Source organism: Chiloscyllium punctatum, chromosome 32 (assembly GCF_047496795.1).
Source record: "Chiloscyllium punctatum isolate Juve2018m chromosome 32, sChiPun1.3, whole genome shotgun sequence".
Classification (NCBI taxonomy): domain Eukaryota; kingdom Metazoa; phylum Chordata; class Chondrichthyes; order Orectolobiformes; family Hemiscylliidae; genus Chiloscyllium; species Chiloscyllium punctatum.
The window spans coordinates 44,655,609-44,679,652 of NC_092770.1; the positions used below are offsets into that span (position 1 = coordinate 44,655,609).

At 36.1% G+C, this 24,044-nt stretch overlaps 1 protein-coding gene across 2 annotated transcripts in view; it reads right to left on the bottom strand.

The window, feature by feature from the left end:
• Positions 1-24,044, bottom strand: part of mkrn1 (makorin, ring finger protein, 1) — a 60,157-nt gene that overhangs the window by 13,386 nt on the left and 22,727 nt on the right. For both annotated transcript variants that reach the window (XM_072552237.1, XM_072552236.1), the window contains 3 exons: positions 17,337-17,575; positions 1,870-2,093; positions 998-1,212 (listed from right to left, as the gene is read on the bottom strand). In XM_072552237.1, the coding sequence (XP_072408338.1) occupies positions 998-1,212; positions 1,870-2,093; positions 17,337-17,575 (678 nt within the window). The remainder of the gene's footprint in view (positions 1-997; positions 1,213-1,869; positions 2,094-17,336; positions 17,576-24,044) is intronic.

Here is a 24,044-nt window from a genome sequence, read left to right on the forward strand (position 1 = left end):
ATATTACATGGAGGATATAATCAATGTGAAAATGGGATTCTGTTTCCACAGGGATGTTGCGCTGGTAACCCCTATTGATAGAATCATAAAAGGACACATTTGTGACAGATAGTTTGGGGAAGATGAGGTCAAATAAAGTTTTCCTTGTTGTTTCCCTCAACACTTGTTGCAGGCTTAGTCTAACAGTCTGTCCTTTAGAACCTGGCCAACTCAAGTAGTAGTTGTGCAACTTAACAACTCAAGGTTATGGACATTGAAGTCCACCACCCAGAATACATTCTATGCCCTTGCCACCCTCAGTGCTTTTAAAGAGAGAGTTTGGTAGTTAAAACAAAAAATCAGACCTCGATATTCTAACCTAAAAAATAAAGTTTAAGAAACTGATTTTGATTTCTTAGCTACATACCAAATTAAGTTGGGGCAACCAAAGTGCTGAATATCTAATCATATAGTTGAGGTTGTGAGAGAGAGAGAGAGAGAGAGAGAGAGAGAGAGAGAGAGAGAGAGAGAGAGAGAGAGAGGAGAGACAAAATACTAACAGCTTTAAAAAAAAACTAAAACTATTGGGCTCTGTGGAAAATAGGTTCAAGGCCTCTGTAACTAAAGATGCATGTTCAAAAGATTTTCAGATGCCTTTCACTAATCTTGGCATCAAATAAGGTATCTATTATAAACTATAATCTGCACTGATATATAAACTTACAAGAATTGCAACAAATCTCATTTCAGTAACTATTGTAAATTAGCTTAGGCAGTCATGTCTAATATAGCAAGGGATACCGTTGTTATCCTGGTACTGGGAGACAAACTGTTTTCATTTAACATGAGCTTAAGGAAAAGGTGATTTGCTGGACTTCCATGCTCAAAAATGACCTTAGTCAAGCAAAGTAGGTTTCTAATAAACTAAACCCTTAAAAAGAGGAACAAAGATGTGTTATATAGGTTAACATGACAAAATGAACTTAAATTTCTAGAAATCTAGAGTCAAAGCACTTACTTAACAATCTTATTCTCAAACTGTTTGGCACTCCTCCACTTTCGAATGCAATTGAGGCAGTAAGTATGACTGCAATTGGACAGGATTCCAAAACGTCGCTCACTCGCATTTGTTTTTTCATAGATTACTTCCATACAGATGCCACATATAATATCCTTACTACGCTGAATGGCAAAAGATAGCTCCATGTCTTTTTCATGAGCCTCAATGCATGCCTATGATAAAGAACATACACAGATCAAAAGAACTTACTAGCATAGCAATTTATGACAAGTTGAATTTGCCCACATCTCAAATTTGCTAGGTTAATATTGTTCAAACTGAAGTAATGTAAACCATATATTAAAACAGAATAACTTAAAGGACTTGCATATGACACATCATAACTAAAATAGAAAAATTATACAATAAACCTAAAAAAACTGACAGAAATATTGTCTGCAAACTATGAATTAACTGAACGATAAGTAATCATAGTTACATAATGCCATTACGTCATTTATACACTAAGTCTTGGACAAGTTGACCACAAAACGTGCTGTACCACATGTGGAGTTTAAATTTATTTAACAATTAAATCAAGTCAAGGAAATTCAAATAAATTCAAATACAATATTGACTCATGTTATCATTGAATATTGAGCATGGATAAACAGAATTGAAAATACTGACTGCAGTGCAAATTGCACACTTAAAAGGTGGCATCTTGTATAGAAGTCATTTTACCTATAAACTACCATTTAAACCAAAATAACTTAAGGCTGCTATTGATCATGTCGACAAAATTTCTTGTAATACTGTTTCACCATCATCATAACAACCAAAATTTTTTAAGCACAATGTAATACCCTTCCTTATAGTTGAGTACTTACCTTTATGTGGTCTGATCTCTGAGAGGCGTCAACTGGATGGAGAACCTGTAAACCACACATATCGCACACATCTCCATGGAGGTACACACAGTTAACACCATATCGACATTCTCCTAAGGCAGCATATGGACACATCTGCTTCTTCACATCTTCAGTTTGTGAGCCCTCAAAGTTTTCTTCTATTATTAGATCTTCATTTCTTGTTTCAGGGTAAGCTGATGTTGCTGTAACGAGAGTTTTTAAATTGGTCTATAACTAATTACCAATACGATTCTATATTTGTATCTCAAAAACATATGGTTAAAATTTGATCGCTGTCCAGATTACATTATGAGTGTGTACAAATTAAAATGCAGCATTATTTAAATCTTTATAAGGGAGGTGATGTTCTTAGGAAATCTTGGAAGTTTTCATTCTGAAATTTCACCCTTAACTTCAGTAAATGTTATTTACAGTTTCTACTAATCAAACACTTCAATAAAAAAAGAAACCGACATGAGACTGTCACCTGTCTAGGGAAAAGGGGGAAAAACACTTGCTCAGGTGACATGTGCAGTGTATGCACCATCAAGCAACTTTCACTACCAAGAATCAGTATATTACTAATCGCCATTGCTTATTAATTTATGCATACCAATACATTCTTGGCAAGAAATAATGGATCCATGGCAAAGGTTGCTTGAGTAAATCTTCCAATAAAAAAGACCAAAAAATGGTCTCTTAGTAATTGGCCATTTACATTAAAATGGCTCAAGTTTCTTTTCCGCTAAATGAAAATATCTAATTAATAGTGGTTTCAGGATGGGTGGAGTCAATGAACACTCTGGAGTCTAGGTAGGGCCTTACTCCTGTTGTAATTAAATACTATATTTTTTCCCTCCGTATGCAGAGGCTGGTGGCCTAAAGCTGTGGTTTATTAATGCTATCTTTCACATTCCTCATCATCACAGAGAAAGTGAAGGCCTTGCTAAAGGGAATAAGGTATGATACTCACAACACTCTTGGGCAGTTAAGAATTGGCAATGAAGTAAGCCAGAAAAGATAGGAACCTTTTCTCATATTGTTCTTATATTTTGTGGGAGAAGAAAAAGAGGGACCACAAGGAAGATGGGAATATTATCCTTGAAATTTCTACAAATCATTTTACACAGAAGAAAATCAGCAATCTGAAAAGTAGATAAATAAAGCTATTGTTTTCAATCTGTCAGAACTGTTTTAAAATGAATTTTAATAAGCTATAAAGTGTAGACATTAGTCCCATGTATACAATTGCAATGTACAAGCTTGTCTCTGTGCCAACTTAAATGTTCTGTAACACAAAAACAATGAATTGATTTATTTCTTATTACTAAAAGTACATGCATAATTAGTATAGACCAGATAAAAAGGTGACAAATTCACTCACATCCAATATTGTACGAATCAGATAGGTCTCACTTTCAAATCCTCTATGTATAGTACACAGCAGGCAAAAAGATGGGAATTCAATCACATTTGGCGTGTATATTACTCCTGTCCGCGTGTACCAGGGCTGGAAAATTTCAATCACAACTAGCCAGAGGCGAGTTACTTATATTTCAGCCTGAAAAAACTAATCCCTCATCTTCAATACTTTATAATTTCTTGTTGGTTCACGTCCTAAAGGGCCTGTTGCAGCTCCTTCTGCCGCCCAGACCAGTTCCTCATCTATACCAATAGGATGTAATGTTTTCTTTGAATTCATTTCCTCTGTTTAAAGTTCAAGCAGACATGTTTGCATGAAATATTATTTTAGGAGACTTCAAAATAAAGTGTGTTATATCAATGTGGAAAGCAACTTCCAAACATCTCTTCCAGAATGGATGATTGCTGCAAAATAAGTCTGCTGTACATTCACTAACGCAGAATGGAGAGTAGAACAAAGTGCACTGGTGACAAAAGTGCTAATTTACAATTTACATAACATCACAAATGAAAACTAAGTGGCCAAATATTGTATGTACCAGTTTTGACTTTTACAAGTTTGTAACCAACTGGTGTTACGGTCCTTCATTTCCATCACACCCACATTTCAGCAGTTCTCCACAAAGAATTTACAAGGATCCAAGTTCTAAGCAAAATTTCCCAGGTCTTTGCTGCCTAGGCCTTTTAGACTTTCAATAAAATATCCATACAAGCAACATAGATCACACAATATTATCTTTTTTCATAATAAAATCTGAGACTTTTGATTCTATGTTTAAAATGTTGGGAGTAAAGATATCAAGCTGCATTAAGTTTAACATTTTATAGAAGTATCCAGTCTTCTAAATCATTGATTGTAAACTAGCTTTTTAAATAAAAAGGAAAATAAAAACCTAAAAGTGGACTTGAATACCACTCCAGATCATTCTATCTCTATAGTTATTGTTGGTTTGTAACTAGCACTTTGGTCCTATCCAAGATGCTGACAGTTCAGCTTTCAATAACTTAGGTTACATCATCCTTATCAAAGAAAGCCTGAGCTGAATACAACCCAGTCATTAATGAATGTTTTTGGATAAAAGATAATAAAATTCTCTCTAAACTGTGTTATGAATTCCCAACTTTCCTACCAATATTCATAATATGAACAGTCACTATATTCTGAAAGCTAATATTATGTGTTTACATAATGAAATTAACATAATATGTGGAACTGGAGGAGTTGTAACATTTACCAGTGAATGCGATTAGCATAGAGTAGGTTAATATGTGCTATCCAGTTAAACAAATGACAGTCTTCTCAAAGGTTTAAATTTTAATCATGAAAGGTAAACCTTACTGTATATTTGGAGTATCATTTCTTACCTCACATGGTTCACATATTAGCTGCAAATACACCATCTACGTTTGAGGAATAATGAGCAGTTGAATGGTTCCTCCAAATAGCACTGCCGTCTGTGACTGGACATCAAGTTGGGGAATTCTTTGGGCAATCACATCCACTAATCACTATGAAGTCCTGTATAGCTGCTCCAGGGTCATTTTATTCTTATTTAAACAGATATCTGATGAGGTAATATAACAGTGCGGCTAAAGCTACACTCTAGTTCTGCTACTGTAACTAAACCATATAAAATACTTTGCAGGGAATGACACCAACAGGAAACTTTTTTTAAAAAAATGTAATATGCTTATTGCTGATTTGGTAGCAATTATGGACCAAACAAATGAAATTGACTCTGTTTAATATTATGTATTTTTCTTTTGAAAACTCAAAATATAATGCAATTTTCCACAGCCTTACACAAGAATTAATAAAGTTACAAAACATAGTTGACAATTAACTTACTGGTGGCCTGAAAGAACTCATGAAACACTGTGCATTCTCTAAAAAGAACAGTGCAATACCTATTCTAAACAATCTTTTATTTAAATTAAATTCTTTATTGTATACATAATTCACACTGACTATTCAAATTATGCTACATATCCACACAGTTAATCCTAATTCCTTTCCACTGAACACCTAATCTACTTTGGTCTAATCAGTAAATTTCATATAACTGTTTTTAAGCAGCACTGTGAACACCAGGGTATCAAAAACTTCCGGTAAAATTTCCCTCTTCCTACTAACAAGCTGCTGTTAAACGTTAAGTCTGGCAAAGTGTTAACTGGAAGTTGAGTGCAGCCAATTCCCAAAAATCCACTTAGTTATCAGCATAAAAAGGAAACCTACAGTTAAAAAGTAATGACCTAGATTTTTTAGTGTTAATAATGGCAAAACTGTAGGCCTTTTCCATCAGTATTAAAATGAAATTAAGATCAATTTCAGAGTTCCACACATGCACAGAATAATGTGGCAGTCCAGAAATTGCTGTCAGTGATTCCAGACTCCTCTGGGACTATTCTGTCAACATTGAAAACAGGAGGAAAGCTCCTCTTAAGTGGTTAATCTTATGTCAAACCTCAAAGTCATATCATTACATAAGTAACTGGCATATTAATTTCACAACTACTGCTAACTGCTGCACAAATACCATCACTAGCTCTGAAAATTAATTTTGTATTTGCGATGTCCAATTTTTCCATGAAATATTCCATATTACGAATATTTTAAAAATATTTTAAGACATTTTTGCTTTATTTTAAAATTAATTTACATCTGTATCTGAAAATTTAGAAGTTACTGTAAACTTCTTTTCTCTATTTAAGCACATCCTATTGACTTGATGTCAGCTTAAAATCGCAATCAGGAAAGTGAAGGAAAAAAAAAGCTAATGTCACAGAAATCATTAGGGCCTTTCTGGGACTTTTACTAAAGTTAGTGGAAAATGCAATTGCTTCAACTGCTGACTGCAAAATACATCTTGTATATTTCAGTTCAGCAGGTTACAACAACTCCCACACGGCATGCTGGATGTTGACTCAAGTGATAGGAGTTACTAAAATACCCAGCTTATTTCAAGAGTGCAGTATGAAACTAAAGCTTCCTCTCAAATACAATTTCACTTACATCTAAAGTTCTTGAATTTTGTATTTTTATAGCTTCATAATTTCTTTACAACCAGGTTGCATGCCCCTTTGCATGCAAAGGGACCCAAAGACTATTGTTGTGTAGTGTTTTTCAAGTACAGTTCAACAATCAAAATAAAATCAAGAAAATTGGCAAAAAGCACAAAACGAGAAGTATCATTCCAGCTTGCCATCTTAATTATAATCATAAGAAAAGCATCTCCATGTACTCTCACCTTCGGATTCTCCTTCCTTCTGTATCATAACTAAACTCTTGACACCCACTTACAACTGCTTTTTTAAACTCTCAGCAGTCGTCATTGGTCATCCATTACCCAACACTTCTAAATTGGTCATCTGTTCAGGCACTCACTCAAAATGTGATACTTTTCACTTCAGTAAAATTGTACTTATGCTCTCCCAAACTGCCATTTCGTCAACTTCAATTAAAATCCAAGGAAATTATATTTGAACATAACTGGTGCACAGCTGTTTCAGTCATTGATTTTCCAACATCAAGCTCCATCTGGCCTCCACTCTCCTCTGTTAAATCATATAGAATGCCCAGAATGTCCAAACAGGCCATTCAGCCCATCAAGTCCACACCAACCCTCCAAAGAGCATCCCATACCGATGCATTTCCCATAGTTAATCCACCAACTGCACATCGTTGGACATATGGACAATTTAGCTTGGGCTATTCACCAAACCGCACATCTTTGGACTGTGGGAGGAAACCAGAACAAACCAAAGCAGACACAGGGAGAAGATGCAAACTCTACACAGACAGTTGCCCGGGGCTGGAATCAAACTCGGGTCTCTGGTGCTGTGAGGCAGCAGTGCTGATAGTGATCAGATAAATACTATTATATTAGCATTCTGAATCCACTGTTTCTTTAAACCTTGGTCCCCTGACCTTAAGCAAATGCACGGAACTCATCATTATTGAAAAGAGAGCATTTACTCAGCTGCATCCTCATTCACACTGCCAGCTCAAACATCCCTCTCAAGGTTCCTTTTATTCAGATTCTGACCCTGTGCCTTTTCTCGACTTTTTCAATTATATCCTCTAAGTTAATCTTAACCAGGAGACCAGTCTTTTCCCTCCATATTCCCATTAAACTGATGACTCACTGACTTCCCTCGCTGGTTTCCATTTTAGCTGACATTATAAACAGTTAATATCATAAGACATAACAGCAGCCGTAGGCCATTCAACCCATCAAGTCTATTCCATCATCCAATGAAATCATGGCCGATCTGATAATCCTTAACTTCACTCTCCTAATATTTCCCAATAATCCTTGATTCCGTTATGGATCAAAATGATATCTCACTTAATGAAAGTTCTCCACGTAAAGAATACTACAGATTCATGAATGTCTGCCTTAACTGTGCAACCTCTTATTGAGATTATGCCCTCTGGCCCTATACTCTTCCCCAAGGAAAACCAACCTCTCTGCATCTACCTTCAAGATTAGATTCCCTACAGCGCGAAAACAGACCCTTTGACCCAACAAGTCCATAGTGACCCTCCGAAGTGTATCCACCCAGACCCATTCACTTACTCCCTACTAATGCACCTCACACTATGGGCAATTTAGCACAGCCAATTCACCTGACCCACACATCTTTGGACTGTGGGAGGAAAGCGGAGCACCCACAGGAAACCCATGCAGACACAGGGAGATCGTACAAACTCCATGCAGACAATCGCCCAAGGCTGTAATCAAAGCCAGGTCCCTGGCGCTGCGAGGCAGTAGTACTAACCACTGAGCCACTGTGCCGTCAAGTCCCCCAAGAATCATGTTGGCTTCAAAATCAGTTCAATTCTTCTAAATTCCAACACATACGGGGCAACCTTCTCAACCTCTCCCAAGACTATCATTCCAAACCCAGAATCAGCCTCGTGAATATTCTCTGGACTGGCTCCAACATCAGTGTATCTTTCCTTAAATAATGGATCCAAAACCATTCACAGTATTCCAGCTGTGGTCTGACTGGTGCCTTGATTAGTTTTAGTAAAACTCCCATACTTTTATACTATTCTCTTTGAAATAAAAGGCATTTGCCTTCCATTTTACCCACTGAAACTGGATGCAAGTTTATTGTGATTCGTGCAGGGACTCCCGAATCCTTCTGTTCTGCAGTGGTTCCCCACTTAATTAGTATTCAGTGTCGCTGGTCTTCCATTCTTTGGGGAAATACCCTGTTCCCTTTTAAAACTGCCATTACCATTCATCAACTCAAAGCAACCACCCTCACAGTCCTTGAAAGCTATTTACTAATCTACAGCCTCCCATTTCACACCAAAGTCACTAAATTTCTTTCTCGGAAGACTCAACCCACTTATCCCACAGCTCTACATCAGAACCTTTCCAATCAGGTTCCTGTTCCATCACTCCTGGCTGATTTCTACCGGAAACATGTTTATGTTTTATCTCCATATCCTTTGATCCCCATTATCTAATTTTTAAAAAAAATCAGTTTAGGAAGCACTATGTCAATATTCATAGCATTTTAGTGGGAAAGAAATCCAGTAATCTACCATCTGTATGTGTGAAAAGATGTTCCTAATTACCCAACCGAGTTATCTGGTTCTGCATTATTGTTCTCAATTTTGCTTTTCTTCTAACCAGAGGAAATACAGTTTGCCTCTCTATAGAGTTCTTAAACATCTCACCCAAAGCATCCCTTGATATTCTATACAAGTTATGTTTATGCAACTTGTTCTTATAATTTAACCCTAAGCCCCAATATCATAGTAACTTAATCTTTTTTCAAATTTTGGGCTATGGACAGTGGGGAGGAGAAGTGATGGAACAGCGGGGAGGAGAAGTGATGGGACAGCACATATCCAATGGCTTAACTTGAAAATGAAAGATCAGCTGTGGCTAGAAACTTATTTACATATCAGCAAATGGATACCTATTTATTTACTGCTTTGTGAAGACATTCAGAGTTCCTTTAAGTAATCAATACAGGACAGAGAAAAAAAACCTGACTAAACAAAACATTGAGACAACTTTAGTGGTTGTAACATATTGCATTAAATAAAAATGCATTTGCAGACCATCTGGGAATTACTAATAACCTAAACATGTATTTGTTTCAAATGCCAACAGAAGTTCTTTTTAGACAGTCGAGTTGCCTTCGACTATTCATCCCAAGAAAGTGCACAAATTATGCCAGAAGGTGGCCACCGTATCGGCACCAGAAGATCAGTTTAGATTAACAAGTACAACTTATGCCCTATGCATTTTGAAATGTATCATTCAGCATGCACCATATTGCATCTTGTACCTTTAAATAGTTTACTCGGGAAACGGGTGTGTTGCATTCCGTTAAGCATCAAATCTGATATTCTAAAGTTCCTCCAGTTAAACAATGCATTTATGAAAATGTGTCAGTGACCCTATCTAAACTTTATAAACTCAACTTTTATATTGCGGGAAAATATAATGTGTAGAACAGTCAAGAGTATCTAACCTTCAATAAGGGCATGCATTTTTGAAACTCAAATTTAATCTTTGGACCTTCCAAATGGTTTTGCTAAAGGACAGGCATGATTATATTTTTAGTAAGTAGGAATCCAACAAAACAGCTGCCCAACAGAAACATTCATTTCAAATAATGCTTTCTCTTTCCAAGATGATAGGAAATTCAGTGACACTGGGGATTGAAATTGCTCCTACCATGCCTGGTGTACATTCAAAACAGTAATCTTCAAAATGTAATTAATCAGTATTCCTGTGAAGTTCCGTTTTAAAACAGTGAGGCAAGTTGAGGCATTCTTTCACATGAGTAGATTGGATTAATCACTTCAATCATCTAATACCATATCTGAACATAACTGAACAGAGCATCTATGAACTGAGATAACCCATATCTCTCAAAATAAGCAACCACATTGCAAAAAAGATATTGAAACCAAGTTCAAAAGTTCTTCTCTATTCTATTCTTAGTTATTTCCATATCTCAATCATTCTCTACAATATTATAGAAATCTCCAAAAGCAGAAATATACACAGAAACATTTAATTCAATTATTTATTACATAAATGGAGAGAATTATGGCGGACCTGTTAGAACCACACTTACAAAATTATACAGTTAAGCTCACATATTTGGGCAACAGTTTCCTGGATATTTTAAACTGTTATGCTTCTTCCATGAGGCAATCCAATTTAGCTAGGGTAATTATGCATGTGAAAAGCTGGAATAATGTTTTGGAAGAGCAAACTGATCAAATTAGGCCTACAAAATATCTTGAAATACCTGAATTAATTTTGCCATACTACATGATAGCCGAAACAAAGAATTAGTATGTTTATGTTAAACCATACACATAGGTTTTACCATATAGTAAGCAATCTTCCAAACAGCTGTATTGATTTCTAATCAATTTCAAAAACAATACATAGGTTAATCTAAAATATACTAATAGAGAAATAATACCGATATTGTTGTGTCATTATTGAACCTAACTTTGGTTTTTTTAATAGATATAAAATCTAGAAACTATGAACAATCTGAAAGATAAATACCAATCAGCCCAAAAACCTTAACAGGAAAATACGTGGTGTTGACATTCAGGAAATGGAGTCAGCTGTACATGGAATTAGTCAGGAAATTGATAACAAATGACAAGACATAACTAATGACCTCTTCCTGTATTATATGTTTCTACGATTCCATTCCTCTCCCAACTGAAGCCAGTGACTGAACTAGTGTTGTCTTCAAGCCTTTCACGATAAGGCCAGAGTTTTTGTCAAGTTTTGATCCGAAGACCTAGGGAGCTTTATTTCAGACTGGACTCATTGCATCGCTGCAAAGTATATCATAGGTAGGAATTTGTTTTCTGTTATCAGCCACAAAAAAATGTATATGGTCTTTCCAACACACTGCTTGCAAGAAAACTGGTATGTAAGGACATGGATTTATAAACTTCAAGTACCCTGTATGTGAAGCAGACTCCCAAGCCCAGGATATTAAAGCAGAATAGACAACTGCACAATCACTTCAATCAATTTGCCAGAAATCTTTCACCTTGCCAGTTTGATTTACAGTTTCAGGTGAACACTATTTTTTAAGATAGTTGTGCAACCATCATTTCACTCTTTTAAGGATGTTCATTGGACTATGTTCTGGCCCGTATGGGCCTCAACCAACGATATGCAGTCAGTGATCAGAAAATTTGAGTTGTCTAAAAAGATGTACAATAGTAATAACTTTCTTCTTCCACCAATGTAGTTTTCTCATCTAAGTGGAACATCAAATTACATGTACAGGCAAAATGATTCTTTTGACTTGACATCCAACAACAGGAACTCAGAACTCATTCTTTTAGTTTGATGACAGTCTAGAAGAGTGTAAATTATCTCTCAAATATTAAACTTAGCAAATCATACTGCAAGATTAACTACACAGTGCACACAAGGCTTATAATTTCTTCCATCCACTGATTTTTATTTTAGCCATGAGTGAAGATTAAATTGAAAGTGAAACTTTTTTTTGGAACATTACAAAGATTGTACTTGTTTAAATATCAAAGCAAATATTCATGTTTTGTACAAGAAAGTTAACACAGTTAATATTAATATTTATCCACAGAATAAGGACTTCATGTGGTTTAATCTCATCAATTTTGTATAAATGACTGCATGCCTGCATTCAGGTATTCACCTAAAACAGCTCAAGCACAATAAAAATGCCTGGTCATTAATATGCATAAATTCTAAACACATAATTGTTAATGAATTGTGTGTGTTCTAAGGGGGCATCTTTTACTGAAATATCAGCAGATCGCAATAGTAACAATAGAATGTTCAAACTAATCTAAATCAAAAGAATTCAAAATAAAATTATAAACCAAGAAAGTAACAACAAAAAGAAGTGGCAACTGAACTCCAAGAATAATTTTCAGACAAATTGTTCATTACAAATATATATTTGCAACCTTATGTGCTGAAATTCAGATTTTGACCTGCTGCCTTATTACTTTCCCAACAGCTCACGTCAATGGAATTCAACATTGGTATTAAATTAAAGTGTCATCATTTTAAAAAAAGCAACAATTAAATGATGATAAATCATAGCAATCCAAATAGTAGCTCTGGTAAAATTTCAACAGAATATAGCACTTCAAATAATATTTATTAATAAAAATTGTCCCTTTTGTGATATAGCTAAAATACGGTTATTAAACATGGTCTGAAGGATTGACGGAGATGTAAGGAATGAGGCTACAGGAGATGGATATATTAAAAGGTAATTGCATTTAAACTGGTTGTGCAAACATAAGCAGCCAGTAATCAACAATGGAAGAGTTTTATGGAGGGTTGCCTACTGAAATAAAGTTCTCAGATAAAGTGTGGGCTTGAATTCTGTTTAAAGTTCAGTTATCTTTTGGATAAGAACAGGGACCAGATCTTGAAAAGCAGAACTTCCATTAGCACTTCCTTTGATTACTGTTGGCTTTAGTGAAGTGATCTAGTATTTATATCATACTAAATATAGAGTAATTTAAGAATCCTGCACTACAGCTTTATGGTTTAAATAAAAATCTACACTGTGGATGATTGCATTCTTTATTGCAGAATTAAACTTACATAGGAGAACGGTATTTCAAAATTGTACCTTAATGTCAGCAAAGTGGATTCAATCACAAGTGAACAGATTTTATACAATAGCATTTGGCTTTACAAGAAAAAAAGCAAAAATAAAATCAAACAGGCATGAAATGAGCTTTAACTCTTCCTGTAAACTTAGCAACATCTCCCCAAATCCTTTTGTACACATCCCATTTTTCTAGGTAATATCAAAACCATTTGTTCTAATTTTATAACTTTTCTGGGATTTCACACACATTCATCTGGATTGTGCCAAAACCTCGTACATCAATCTTCAACCTCCCTCTCTCTCATACGGTGTTGAAACCATCCACAAACACTTTCACCTTTAACTGGATTAAAATACAATTCCTTTCTGATAGCAGACGGAGATGAACCATTTAAAAAAAAGTAAACCATGAAGAAAATATAAAATAATAAGCCTTATTATGAACTATTTTAAAGAAGCATTTTTAAAAATGCAAAAAAAAACAAATACACATGTTATCATAAAACAAGAGAAAATCAGACAAATTTGGAATGGCTGCTTTCTATAAATAATTTATGTCTACATCAGACAAGAATTTCAGTCCTGATCAGTCAGCAGCACAAACAACAGCTCATAAACCATCTGCAAGTAAATCTGTTTCACCCAGTCTACAGACAATGGGAGGAAGGAACACAGGGAAAGATAGCACATAATTAATTTAAGCATGTTACTTTTTAAGTGATTAAAGTATGACCAAGTGCATTTTATACAATTGTGACCGTGCTGACATACGGTATTCTCTTAAGTCAAATCTTTTATAAAAAATACAAGTCATTTTAAATGCTGATAATGTTATAGCTACTAAAATTACAATGTAAGTTAAACAAAACAACAAACAGTAATATCTAGGCACTGCAAAATTACAGGAGCAAGTTCAATAGCTCCACTGAGAAACATTCCAAAGTACAAAATACTGTGGTTTTCAACCGCAGCACAAGGTAAAGAAACCCTGCTACTTACCACATGAAGAGAAAAGAGTAACATGAAATATTTCAGAGAAGAGGTGAAGTGGGGCAAAGTGTGACTGAACAGGAATAACACATGGTTGTTATTGATGATGGCTTGATTGCAGTCTTCTATTTCGATCCAGCTGTTCCCTCTTGTGCACAGTAGGTTGCAATCATGCTTATGAAACAATGCTTCTCTCATACCAGCTACTAAATATATGCAACCAAAGGTGTTTACGTGGTTGTGCATTATTACATAGTTGTGACATGAATGGAAACTAATTCCTTTTTAAGTATCCTGCTAATGAAATTAAACATCAATAGCCCAATAAATTACAATTGGCTGTTAAAAGGAAAAATATAATTAATTTTATTTTGACTTGACCAAGTTTTGTCAAAGTGAAAAATATACTCGTCAAGCTTGCATAACCAGAGTTAGTTAAAAGCAAATGTTCTTGAAGATAAAGTTTAAAAATACCAAAAATATGTAGATTTGAATTTATTTCCACTTTGTGATATTTATATTTCAATAATGACTCACCTTTTGGATTGCCTCAGTGATTTCTACAGGTACATCAGACTAAACGGTCCAAAGTTTAGCTGACTATAGATCCCTCCCTCAACATTTAAAGTAGAATATTAGTTGTTTAAAGCGAGAAGTACTTCCACTGTAAATATATTGCACCTATCTCGTCTGGATTAGAATATAGTCAAAATGAACAAAAATCTCTTAAATAAGTTTATTCTTTGAAAATAACTACACTGTCTCTTCATAATAGAATTCTAATTCCATAAGGTCACATGACCTAAATTCATCAAAACTGCATGAAAATAGTGTCTACAGACATGTAAATTGAGACAATTGCTTTCAATTTCAAGATGTCCTTTACAGATGAAGAACCAAGCCTTGAGTAACTACATATCCAGGTCGCCAATATAAAAATGGCACTTGAGGAACTGAGCTTCCTTTTATTTGGGGCAAGAATACAATGCACAAAAAGATTCCACCCAAAAATGAAAGATGCGCACTCCTTGTAGAGATAGTAAACTTCAAAGAATGAAAAAACTGCTCTGCCAAAATCGTATAGTTATGGGAGAATTCTATCATTAGATGACAAATAGAAAACTAAGTTTTAGCAAAAAAAATAACAACAGTGCTGCTGCAACTCTGCCATCTTGAAACTAGATCAACAATGGAAAGATGGAGCTGCAGTTTCCCCTCCAGGTTTCAACAGCAGCATATGTTTACAACCAGGTTTGCTTCAGTACCTGACCATCCACAAGCAGTCACACTGGATCAGGCACTTGAGAATCCTTTTGGGAGAAAGGAAATATGAGGAATTTTAAGAAAGTGCATTGAAACTACTCATTCATGTTCATTTACACTAATACTCCTGGACAAAAATTAGACTTGCACATGTCGATGGATTTTTAATAATGAGATCTCCTGGCACAATGAACGTGCTTTGATGATACATTACTAAAATTATTAATGTAAACACATTACTGTCAATAACTAGCCTTTCTTCCCAAGTATTGACATTTTAAGAAGTGATACCATTTTAAATGTAGGGGTTCTTAAATGTGTTTTTTTACTGGGTGGCATGGTGGCTCAGTGGTTACACTGCTGACTCAAAGCGCCAGGGACCTGGGTTCAATTCCTGCCTTGGGCAACTGTCTGTGTGGAGTTTGCACATTCTCCCTCTATCTACGTGAGCCTCCTCCAGCTGCTCCGTTTTCCTCTCAGTCCAAAGATGTGCAGGTTAGGTGAATTGGCCATGCTCAATTGCCCATAGTGTTAGGTGCATTAGTCAGGGATAAACGTAGGGGAACGGGTCTGGGTGGGTTGCTCTTCGGAGAGTTGGTGTGGACTTGTTGGGCTGAAGGGCCTGTTTCCACACTGTAGGGAATCTAATCTAATTTACTTGGGAAACTTCTTTAAAAACTTTTGCATTTGATTTAAAAAGGCATTATCACAAACAAGGAGAAATTCAAGATATCTTCAATAATTATGTAATAGCTGCTAAATTTCAGCAAAAGACCAGACGTTTTGCAAGATCATCACATTCATATTAGGTTCCACTGTACTGGGTGACATTGTAAATGAGCAGTTAAAATCTAACTTAGGCTATCCCATATATCGTGACCAGAGCAGGTTTTGGCACGTTAATGACTTGTAACACTAAATACAGCAGCTTCACTAAACGGTAAAATCTGCAGACATTTATAGTGGCTCTGAGATACCACAAAGTTTGAAGTTACATTTTAAAAAAACGATAGGCGAATGAATTTCTTCATTTCATAATACGACACATATGCACATGATGCCACGTCCTTTTTAAAAAAAAACAGCAAATTTCAGGCCTTGCTGCATTCTGAAACAGTTGAATAAAGAAAAGTCCTTTGGGGAACAGAATTAAAACTGAATCTGATTTATCAGCACTTCACAAAAAAAAGCTCTACATGACACTCGTTGGTAGTTAAAACTTTATGCTGTAAATATTACTGCAATGCAAATTGTGCTGTTTCATAGGTTCTACTTAACAAAACCTTTTAACAAGGCAAAGTAAGTTCCATTAGCCCAAAGGTATTTGACATGCAGTCTGTCCTCGTTCTTGATTATAACATGTATTCTGCACCATTATTGTAACCTCTCATTGTATTTCCTATGTTATCTTCCTACCGTATTCTTACAGAATATCAGTCAAAATATCAAACAACAGAATTAATACCAGGGTGTAAGCATGAAACTAAACACATTTTTCTTTCTCCTAATAATTAAACATTGCTGAGAAAATTTCAAACGTGGATTTTAGGTAAGTTATTGATTTATCATTTTATTCCGAAAGAATTCATGGCATTTTGTGGCATATGGCTATGATTTGAATCAACGTTAAAATGTTAAAATCACATTTATGCAAAATAATGAAGAGGAATGAAAACAGGAGAACTAATAAAAAGAAAAAAAAAGTGATGGCCTCTCCAGGAGCACTGTAAAACCAGCGCCTAAAAAGAACAATTGAGTGTGTCTCACTAATAACGTATGAGTGTGTAGGAAGTGGTGCACAGAAACATAACTTACCTTCATATATCTAACTTAGATCAAATAGTGCTGTTTTAGTTTTAACACTGTAACCTCCATTTTCACAAAATCTGAGCAAAACAAAGACAAAACCAAAAGTACTTTTGAAAAAAGAAATCAAAGCTGTATCATTTACCAATTCCTTATAGGTATCCCTTGCTCATTTTGAGAGGTAATAGGGAACTGCTTGGTACAAATTATTGTAAATCATTTTGAACACGGAAGGCTATATGCAGTAAACTGAGAAATACTACAGTGGATTGTTTTGTGTTTTTGTTTATTTTGTTAAGTATCAAGCACGTAAACATGTCGAATCAGCTTACTTCGTCCACAGTATGGCTGTCCAGGTATAAATTCTGCTGCATTAACCCAGTCCTCCAGGTTTGAACTTGTTGCAGGGTTGGATTCCTCAATCACTGTTTTTGTGCTCATTTCACCATTTAATTTGGTAAGTGGAGTAAGTTTAGAAGCTGATGCGGTGGCAGAATCCTTCGAGATCAATGGCGTAGGACCACTCTGAACCTCTGACAATCCTTGGTTTGACGGCTTCACGTGGTCATACCTGTATATTAATTAGGGATGTTACAATTAATGCAACATCATTAACCTGTAATAACAACTTTTTTCTTAGGAACACTGGTACAGATGTAGGCTGCTCAGCCCATCGATCCCGCTCTACCCATCAATGAGAGCGTGACTGATCACAATCTCCAGTTTCACATCCCTCAGTGTTATACAATACGAAGTCTTACTGAGCAGAGATTTCATAATCTCAAATTGAATTGGACAAAGAACTCAATAGACATACTACTGTTTGTACAGTTAATTGCTTCCTGATTTCACTCATGTTTTCTTGATCTGGATTGCTTCTCCTGAGGAAATAGCTTCTGCATAAACAAAGCAAATAGTTCTTTCACTTTAAATACTTTCAAACTTATAAATTCACAGAAATGGAGGCTAATTTAATTCCTTAAGCAGTGGTATAGTTTTGAGGCCTCTACGCCTTCCAAAGTCTATATATCTTTCCTGATGATTAGTGCCCAGAACTGAATGCGGTTACACAAATTAGACAGACCCTAACAAACTAAAGATTGCTTGCTCACTTTCAAATTCCAATCACGGAGATAAAAGCAAACAATCCATTAAATGTTTTGATTACGTTTACACTTGTGCACAGGTACGCATGACAATCTAAATTCCTTTGCTCACACACTGTACCCAGATTATTAAGAAAATACCCTGATTCATTTTTCTCAAATGCAAAGCAACTAATCGCTCAGTTTCTCAAACTTTCCATGCTGTACATCTCTAAGAATCTATGACTCTAACTTCATTTGCCATACCTTGTCCACAAATTTAGGTTGCCTATGCTCAACTGTAACTTCCAGTTTTAATCCACAAAATTCACTGCCTCCTAATTTACATTATCTGAAACTTGGCTATACGGTATAGAGGGGAAATTACATTTTCTAAATCATAGAGTCATAAAGATGTACAGCACGGAAACAGACCTTCGGTCCAACCAGTCCATGCCAAACAGATATCCAAATCCAGTCTAGTCCCACCTGCCAGCACCCGGCCCATATCTCTCCAAATCCTTCCTTTTCATATACCCATCCAGATGCCTTTTAAACGTTGCAATTGTACTAGCCTCCACCCATTAGTACATATAGTGAACAGCTCAGATTCCAATAGAGATCCCTACAGAATACCAGTCATCATGCTCAACAACTAACCAAATCTATCAAGTCTATCACAGGAGATTGTGGAAAGCTAGGGAAGAAATTGCCAGGCCCCTAGCAGAGATACTTGTATCATCAACAGCCATAGATGAGGTATTGGAAGACTGGAGGATAGCTAATGCTGTGCCACTATTTAACAAAGGCTGCAAGGAAAAGCCAAGGAACTACAGACTGGACAGTCTAATGTCAGTGGTAGTTAAGTTGTTGAGGGGATTCTGAAAGGCAGGGCTCTACGTGCATTTGGAAATGCAAGAACTGATTAGGGATAGTCAACATGGCTTTGTGCATGGAAAATTGTTGAGTTTTTTGAAGAGGTGACAGAGGTTAGGTGAAGGCAAAGCAGTTGGCATTGTCAACATGGACTTTAGAAAGGATTCCAGAAAGTTCTGCATAAGTAGATTGCTTAGTAAAGGTTAGGTCACATGGGATCCAGGGGGAGCAAGCCAACTGAATACAAAATTGTTTTGATGGTAAGAGATAAAGTTGTTGTTAGAAAGTTGTTGCTCAGACTGGAGGCCTGTGATCAGTGTGCTGCAAGGATCAGGGCTACTGTTGTTCATTATTTATATGAACACTTTGGATCAGGAGGCATAATTAAACCAAAATTGGAGGTATGGTGGACTGTGAAGAAGGTTTTCTAAGAATACAATGGGATCTTGATCAACTGGGCCAGTGGACCAAGGAATGGGGAATGGAAAATGAAATTTAATTCGGAAAAATGCAAGGTGTTGCATTTTGGTAAGACAAACCAGAGCAAGACGTACACAGTTAATGGTAGGGTTCTGGGAAGTGTCAACGAATAGAGAGGCCTGGTGTGCAGGTACATAGTTCCTTGAAAGTGGCATCACAGGTAGAAGAGTGGTGAAGACGACATTTGGCACTTTCGCCAAATTGGTTAGAGAATTAAGCACAGGAATTGGGACAGCATGTTACAGGTGTACAAGACATTGGTAAGGCCATATTTGGAGTATTGCATATAATTCTGGTCACCCTGCTATATGAAGTATGTTATTAAACTGGAAAGGGTATAAAAAGATTCAATGTTACCAAGATTGGAGAGTTTGATTTAGGAGGAGAGGCTGGATAGGTTGGGACTTTTTTTTTTAAGCTGCAGCGTAGGGGGCTGATGGGTAACCTTTACAAAATCATAAAGGGCATAGATAAGGTAAATAGCCAAAGTCTTTTCCCCAGGGTAAGGGAGTCCAAAACTGGAGGGTGTATGTTTTAGGTTAGAAGGGAAAGATTTAAAAGGGACTTGAGGGGCAACCTTCTCCACAGAGGGTGGTGCATTTATGGAATGAGCTGTCAGAGGAAGTGGTAGAGGCCGGTACAACCAAAAGAACTTGAGACGTTGTAAATCAGAGACAAAAATAGAAATTGCTGGAAAAGCTCAGCAGGTCTGGTAGCAACTGTGACGAGAAATCAGTTTACGCTTCATGTTGAGTGGCCCTCCCTGAGAGGCAGATACAATTTTGAAAGACATTTGGACAGGCACACAGATAGGAAATATTTAAAGATATATGGACCAAACACAGGAAAATGGGACTTGTTCAGTTTAGGAAACCTGATTGACACAGACAGGTTGGGTCTGAGGGCCTGCTTTCTATGGTGTATAATTCTACGAATCTGTATAAATTCATGTCATGAAGTCACATCCACTTCAGTGTTCTAATTTCTTCTACTAATCCCTTACATGGAATATTCTGAACATCCACCTAGATATCAACAGATCCTTATTTATCCACTATTGTAATGACTCACTCAAGTTTTAACTCACCTGTCTGACATGGCTGACCTTTCACAAATCTGTGCTGATTCTGATCAGTGGATGTATTTATTGACGACTTAGACAACTCTCTCTGTAAACTGCAGTATCATCATCATCACAGCTGACGTTAAACTAGCAGATCTGCTATTATCTTAGTTTCTCCTTCCCTCCTTAAAGGATGAAGTTGCACTTCCAATTTTATAACCCCACCCTACTCAAAAGAACTCCAAATGAAGAGAACTTTGGAAAATTCCTCTGCTCAGTTTCTATTAGAATGGGAACCCTCTGGAAATCATTCCCAATTATCTGATACATAACCTTCTTTTACACTGTACTTCCTCCCATCCTTTCCTTGACTGATTTTTAGATTCCCTTTTAACAATTATTTTGGATCTTGCTCCATGAATATAATTTACTAATTTAACTAGTTTACATTCTCCAGTTTGAAATAAAACAAGTATTTTCTTTCTCCACAGATGCTGCCAGATCTAATGATTGTTAGCATTTTCTGCTTTAATTTCTGACTTTTCTTCAGTATCCATTAAGTTCTTTAAAGAGTTCCATTTTGTTTCACCAAACTCTCTCTCTCAACGTATTGATAAAACAATTAGCTGATCGTTTTGCTATCCCTTGCATGTTCTGCTTAAAATCTGTTTCTGCAATTCCTTTATCTAGATCATTACAAAACACTGACAGCTGAATATAGAAAAAAAATCCAAAAAAAACTGCAGTTATGTGATTATTCAAAATCTTTACCATGAATAACTTAATGTGCACAATGTTGGGAAAACAAAACAAGTCTGCATTGTACAATGTATTAATTTCACCTATACTTGTGTGTCAAATCTGCAAATCATCAATAACTGCAAAAACTAAAAGTAATTGCCCAGTGGATGCTTTAAATTCAAAAACTGAAGTAATTCACTATCAGCAGTATTAAATCCAAGTAACAGCCCAACACAAACACTAAAATCTTTCTGATGACTTTTCAGTGTAAATCAAGGTTTGTCTCCTGCGTTTACCTATATTTTTGCTCAAAAGGTAACAAAGTACTCTCGAGGGAGGCAGTGCTGACATATAATACTTTTAAATATCAAGGCAGACCATACCTCAAGCATTTTTAGTCACTGTAAAAAGTAAAGGACAGTCACCAGCAGCTACTGAGATCAAATACATTGCTATGCTTTAGCTAAAGATAGTTGGCCGCAGTTTTGGCTCTACGAATTCCTATACGGTTTTCCTCTGTAGAAAAGGCGAACATTCAGAATAGTAAAGTCATGAACATAATTTTGTAGGAAAATATATTGTTAGTTTGTAATCAGCTGCATTATAATTTTTCTTGAACCTATTTTTCCAATCAACCTGTTCAGAGATATTATTAAACAGCTCTGAAACAGGTGGGAATTGAACATGGGTCTTCAAACTCAAAGGTAGGGATGCTACACTGTGACACAAGAGCCATTAATAAGCACATAGTTTGTGCATGATTTAATTTTGCCAAATTGACCCTACAAAGTAAACACAGCAAACCTGCCATCAAGCATTATTCAGCTATCTTACAAAAGTAATTCCAGTGGAATCAGCTCTATATATAAAGTATAATGATATGCAGAAGAACTGCATGGAGGGAGAAATTTGATATATCCAAATCTGCATCAAAATTCTTGCTCCCAACAAAAGAATAAATCAAATTTGAAGCATCAAGTTATGATCACAAGGAAATTTGCTTGCACCAACTATTTATTTAGTTCTACTACTGTGCATAATACATTTGGCAAACAATGGCACAGTAAGGCCAATCAGAAACTTCTATTATTTGTTCCAGAGCTCTAGGGGAGTGCCCAAAGGGCCAATTACTTTGAAATACATTCTACTCTTTGCCTTTCAACAGCTTAGTACCAGACTCTTGATAAGAGCGCCAATAGGAAACTTGTCCTCTCAACACCTACAACTCTGCCTTTTCAATCCTCAAAAATTAGGCCCTGCGTTCTATCAAGTACAAAATTTCTTCTGTGATATGCTGTCGTGCTGAATATGTATTGACGATGATCCATGATCGATGTAAAAATACCCAAGTAAATTGATGTATGAATATTAGCTTCTATAAATCCTTCAGGCTAAATTGCTCAATCAAATAATTTCCCAATGCCCTAAGAAGTGAACTGCTTTATGTAACAGTGTCAGTTCTCACTGATATTGAAACTCTTCATTTAATTGTGGGCCGAGCTTGACAACAGGAGAAATAATGCAAACACAAACTTTGTAGTTTGAAGCCACCGAAATGACTTGGAATCAAGTGCATATAGTGTCACAAACCTGTTTCTGAACCATAAAAGGTGTCATTGGGAATCTGTACAATGTTTGCAAATGTGATCTGACCTGACTTAACTACCAACAAAACTGAAATGCAAAGTTAAAAATGGCAGATCCATGAACAAATGCAATTAACATTTTGTAACTCCAGGAAAGTTTCATAGCAGATCACTTTATACTACTAGATCACTTCAACTTTACTTTTACATTGCAGAGCAATTTTGTAGGATGAAGCAGATCAAGGAGAACATTTTTAAATGTAGGTAGAAAACTTGGTCACCAAGCATTTTGCAGCATGACATTCCAACTAGATTCAATGATTCATGTTGTTTGACTGAGAAAAACAATTTAAGTCAAGGAAGAGTGGATGTCAGCTATCTGCCCTCTGTACTAGCAAAAGATATCAAACAATACTTTTTTTTTGGATAACATTTAGAAATAATTAAGTAATCAGTAATAAGTACTCTGTTTGGACCATTCGCTCCCAAGGTATTCCTATGGCAAACAATATATATTGTATTGGCAAGCAACTAAATTCAAGTTTGCATTTTGGCCTGGATTTTCCTTCACTATATTGCAAGCAATCTTTTGTTATAGTTACAAATGCTCATGAAATAGGCGGGGATACTAGGACCCATGGGCACAACCTTCGAATTAGATGGGGTCAATTTAGAATGGAAATGAGGACACATTTCTTCAGCCAGAGAGTTGTGGGCCTGTGGAACCCATTGCAACGAAGTGCAGTGCAGGCTGAGACATTAAGTGTCTTCAAGGCAGATATTGATAAATTCTTGATCTCGCAAGGAATTAAGGGCTATGGGAAGAGTGTAGGTAAGTGGTGTTGAAATGGCCATTAGCCATGATTGAATGGCGGAGTGGACTTGATCGGCCGAATGACCTTACTTCCATTCCTGTGTCTTATGGTCTAATGTTCCCTGATGATATTATTGGAGGTATGCAGCTATCATTACTTGAAAGCCTCTGAATGAGGCAAGTTCCATGTCGAAAGTATTTCTAAAGTACTTCTATTCCCTTGAACTGATCCTCCTTTCCGACGAGTTTGCTTGTTTAATTTGGTGTGTGCGGGGCAGAATTTCCACCTGGGATTCACTCAACATTTCCAATGAGCTCTAATGCTAATCAATACTTGGGACCACAGTTGATTTAGAACAATGGTTGGAATCCATATCCCAACCAAATCATTCATA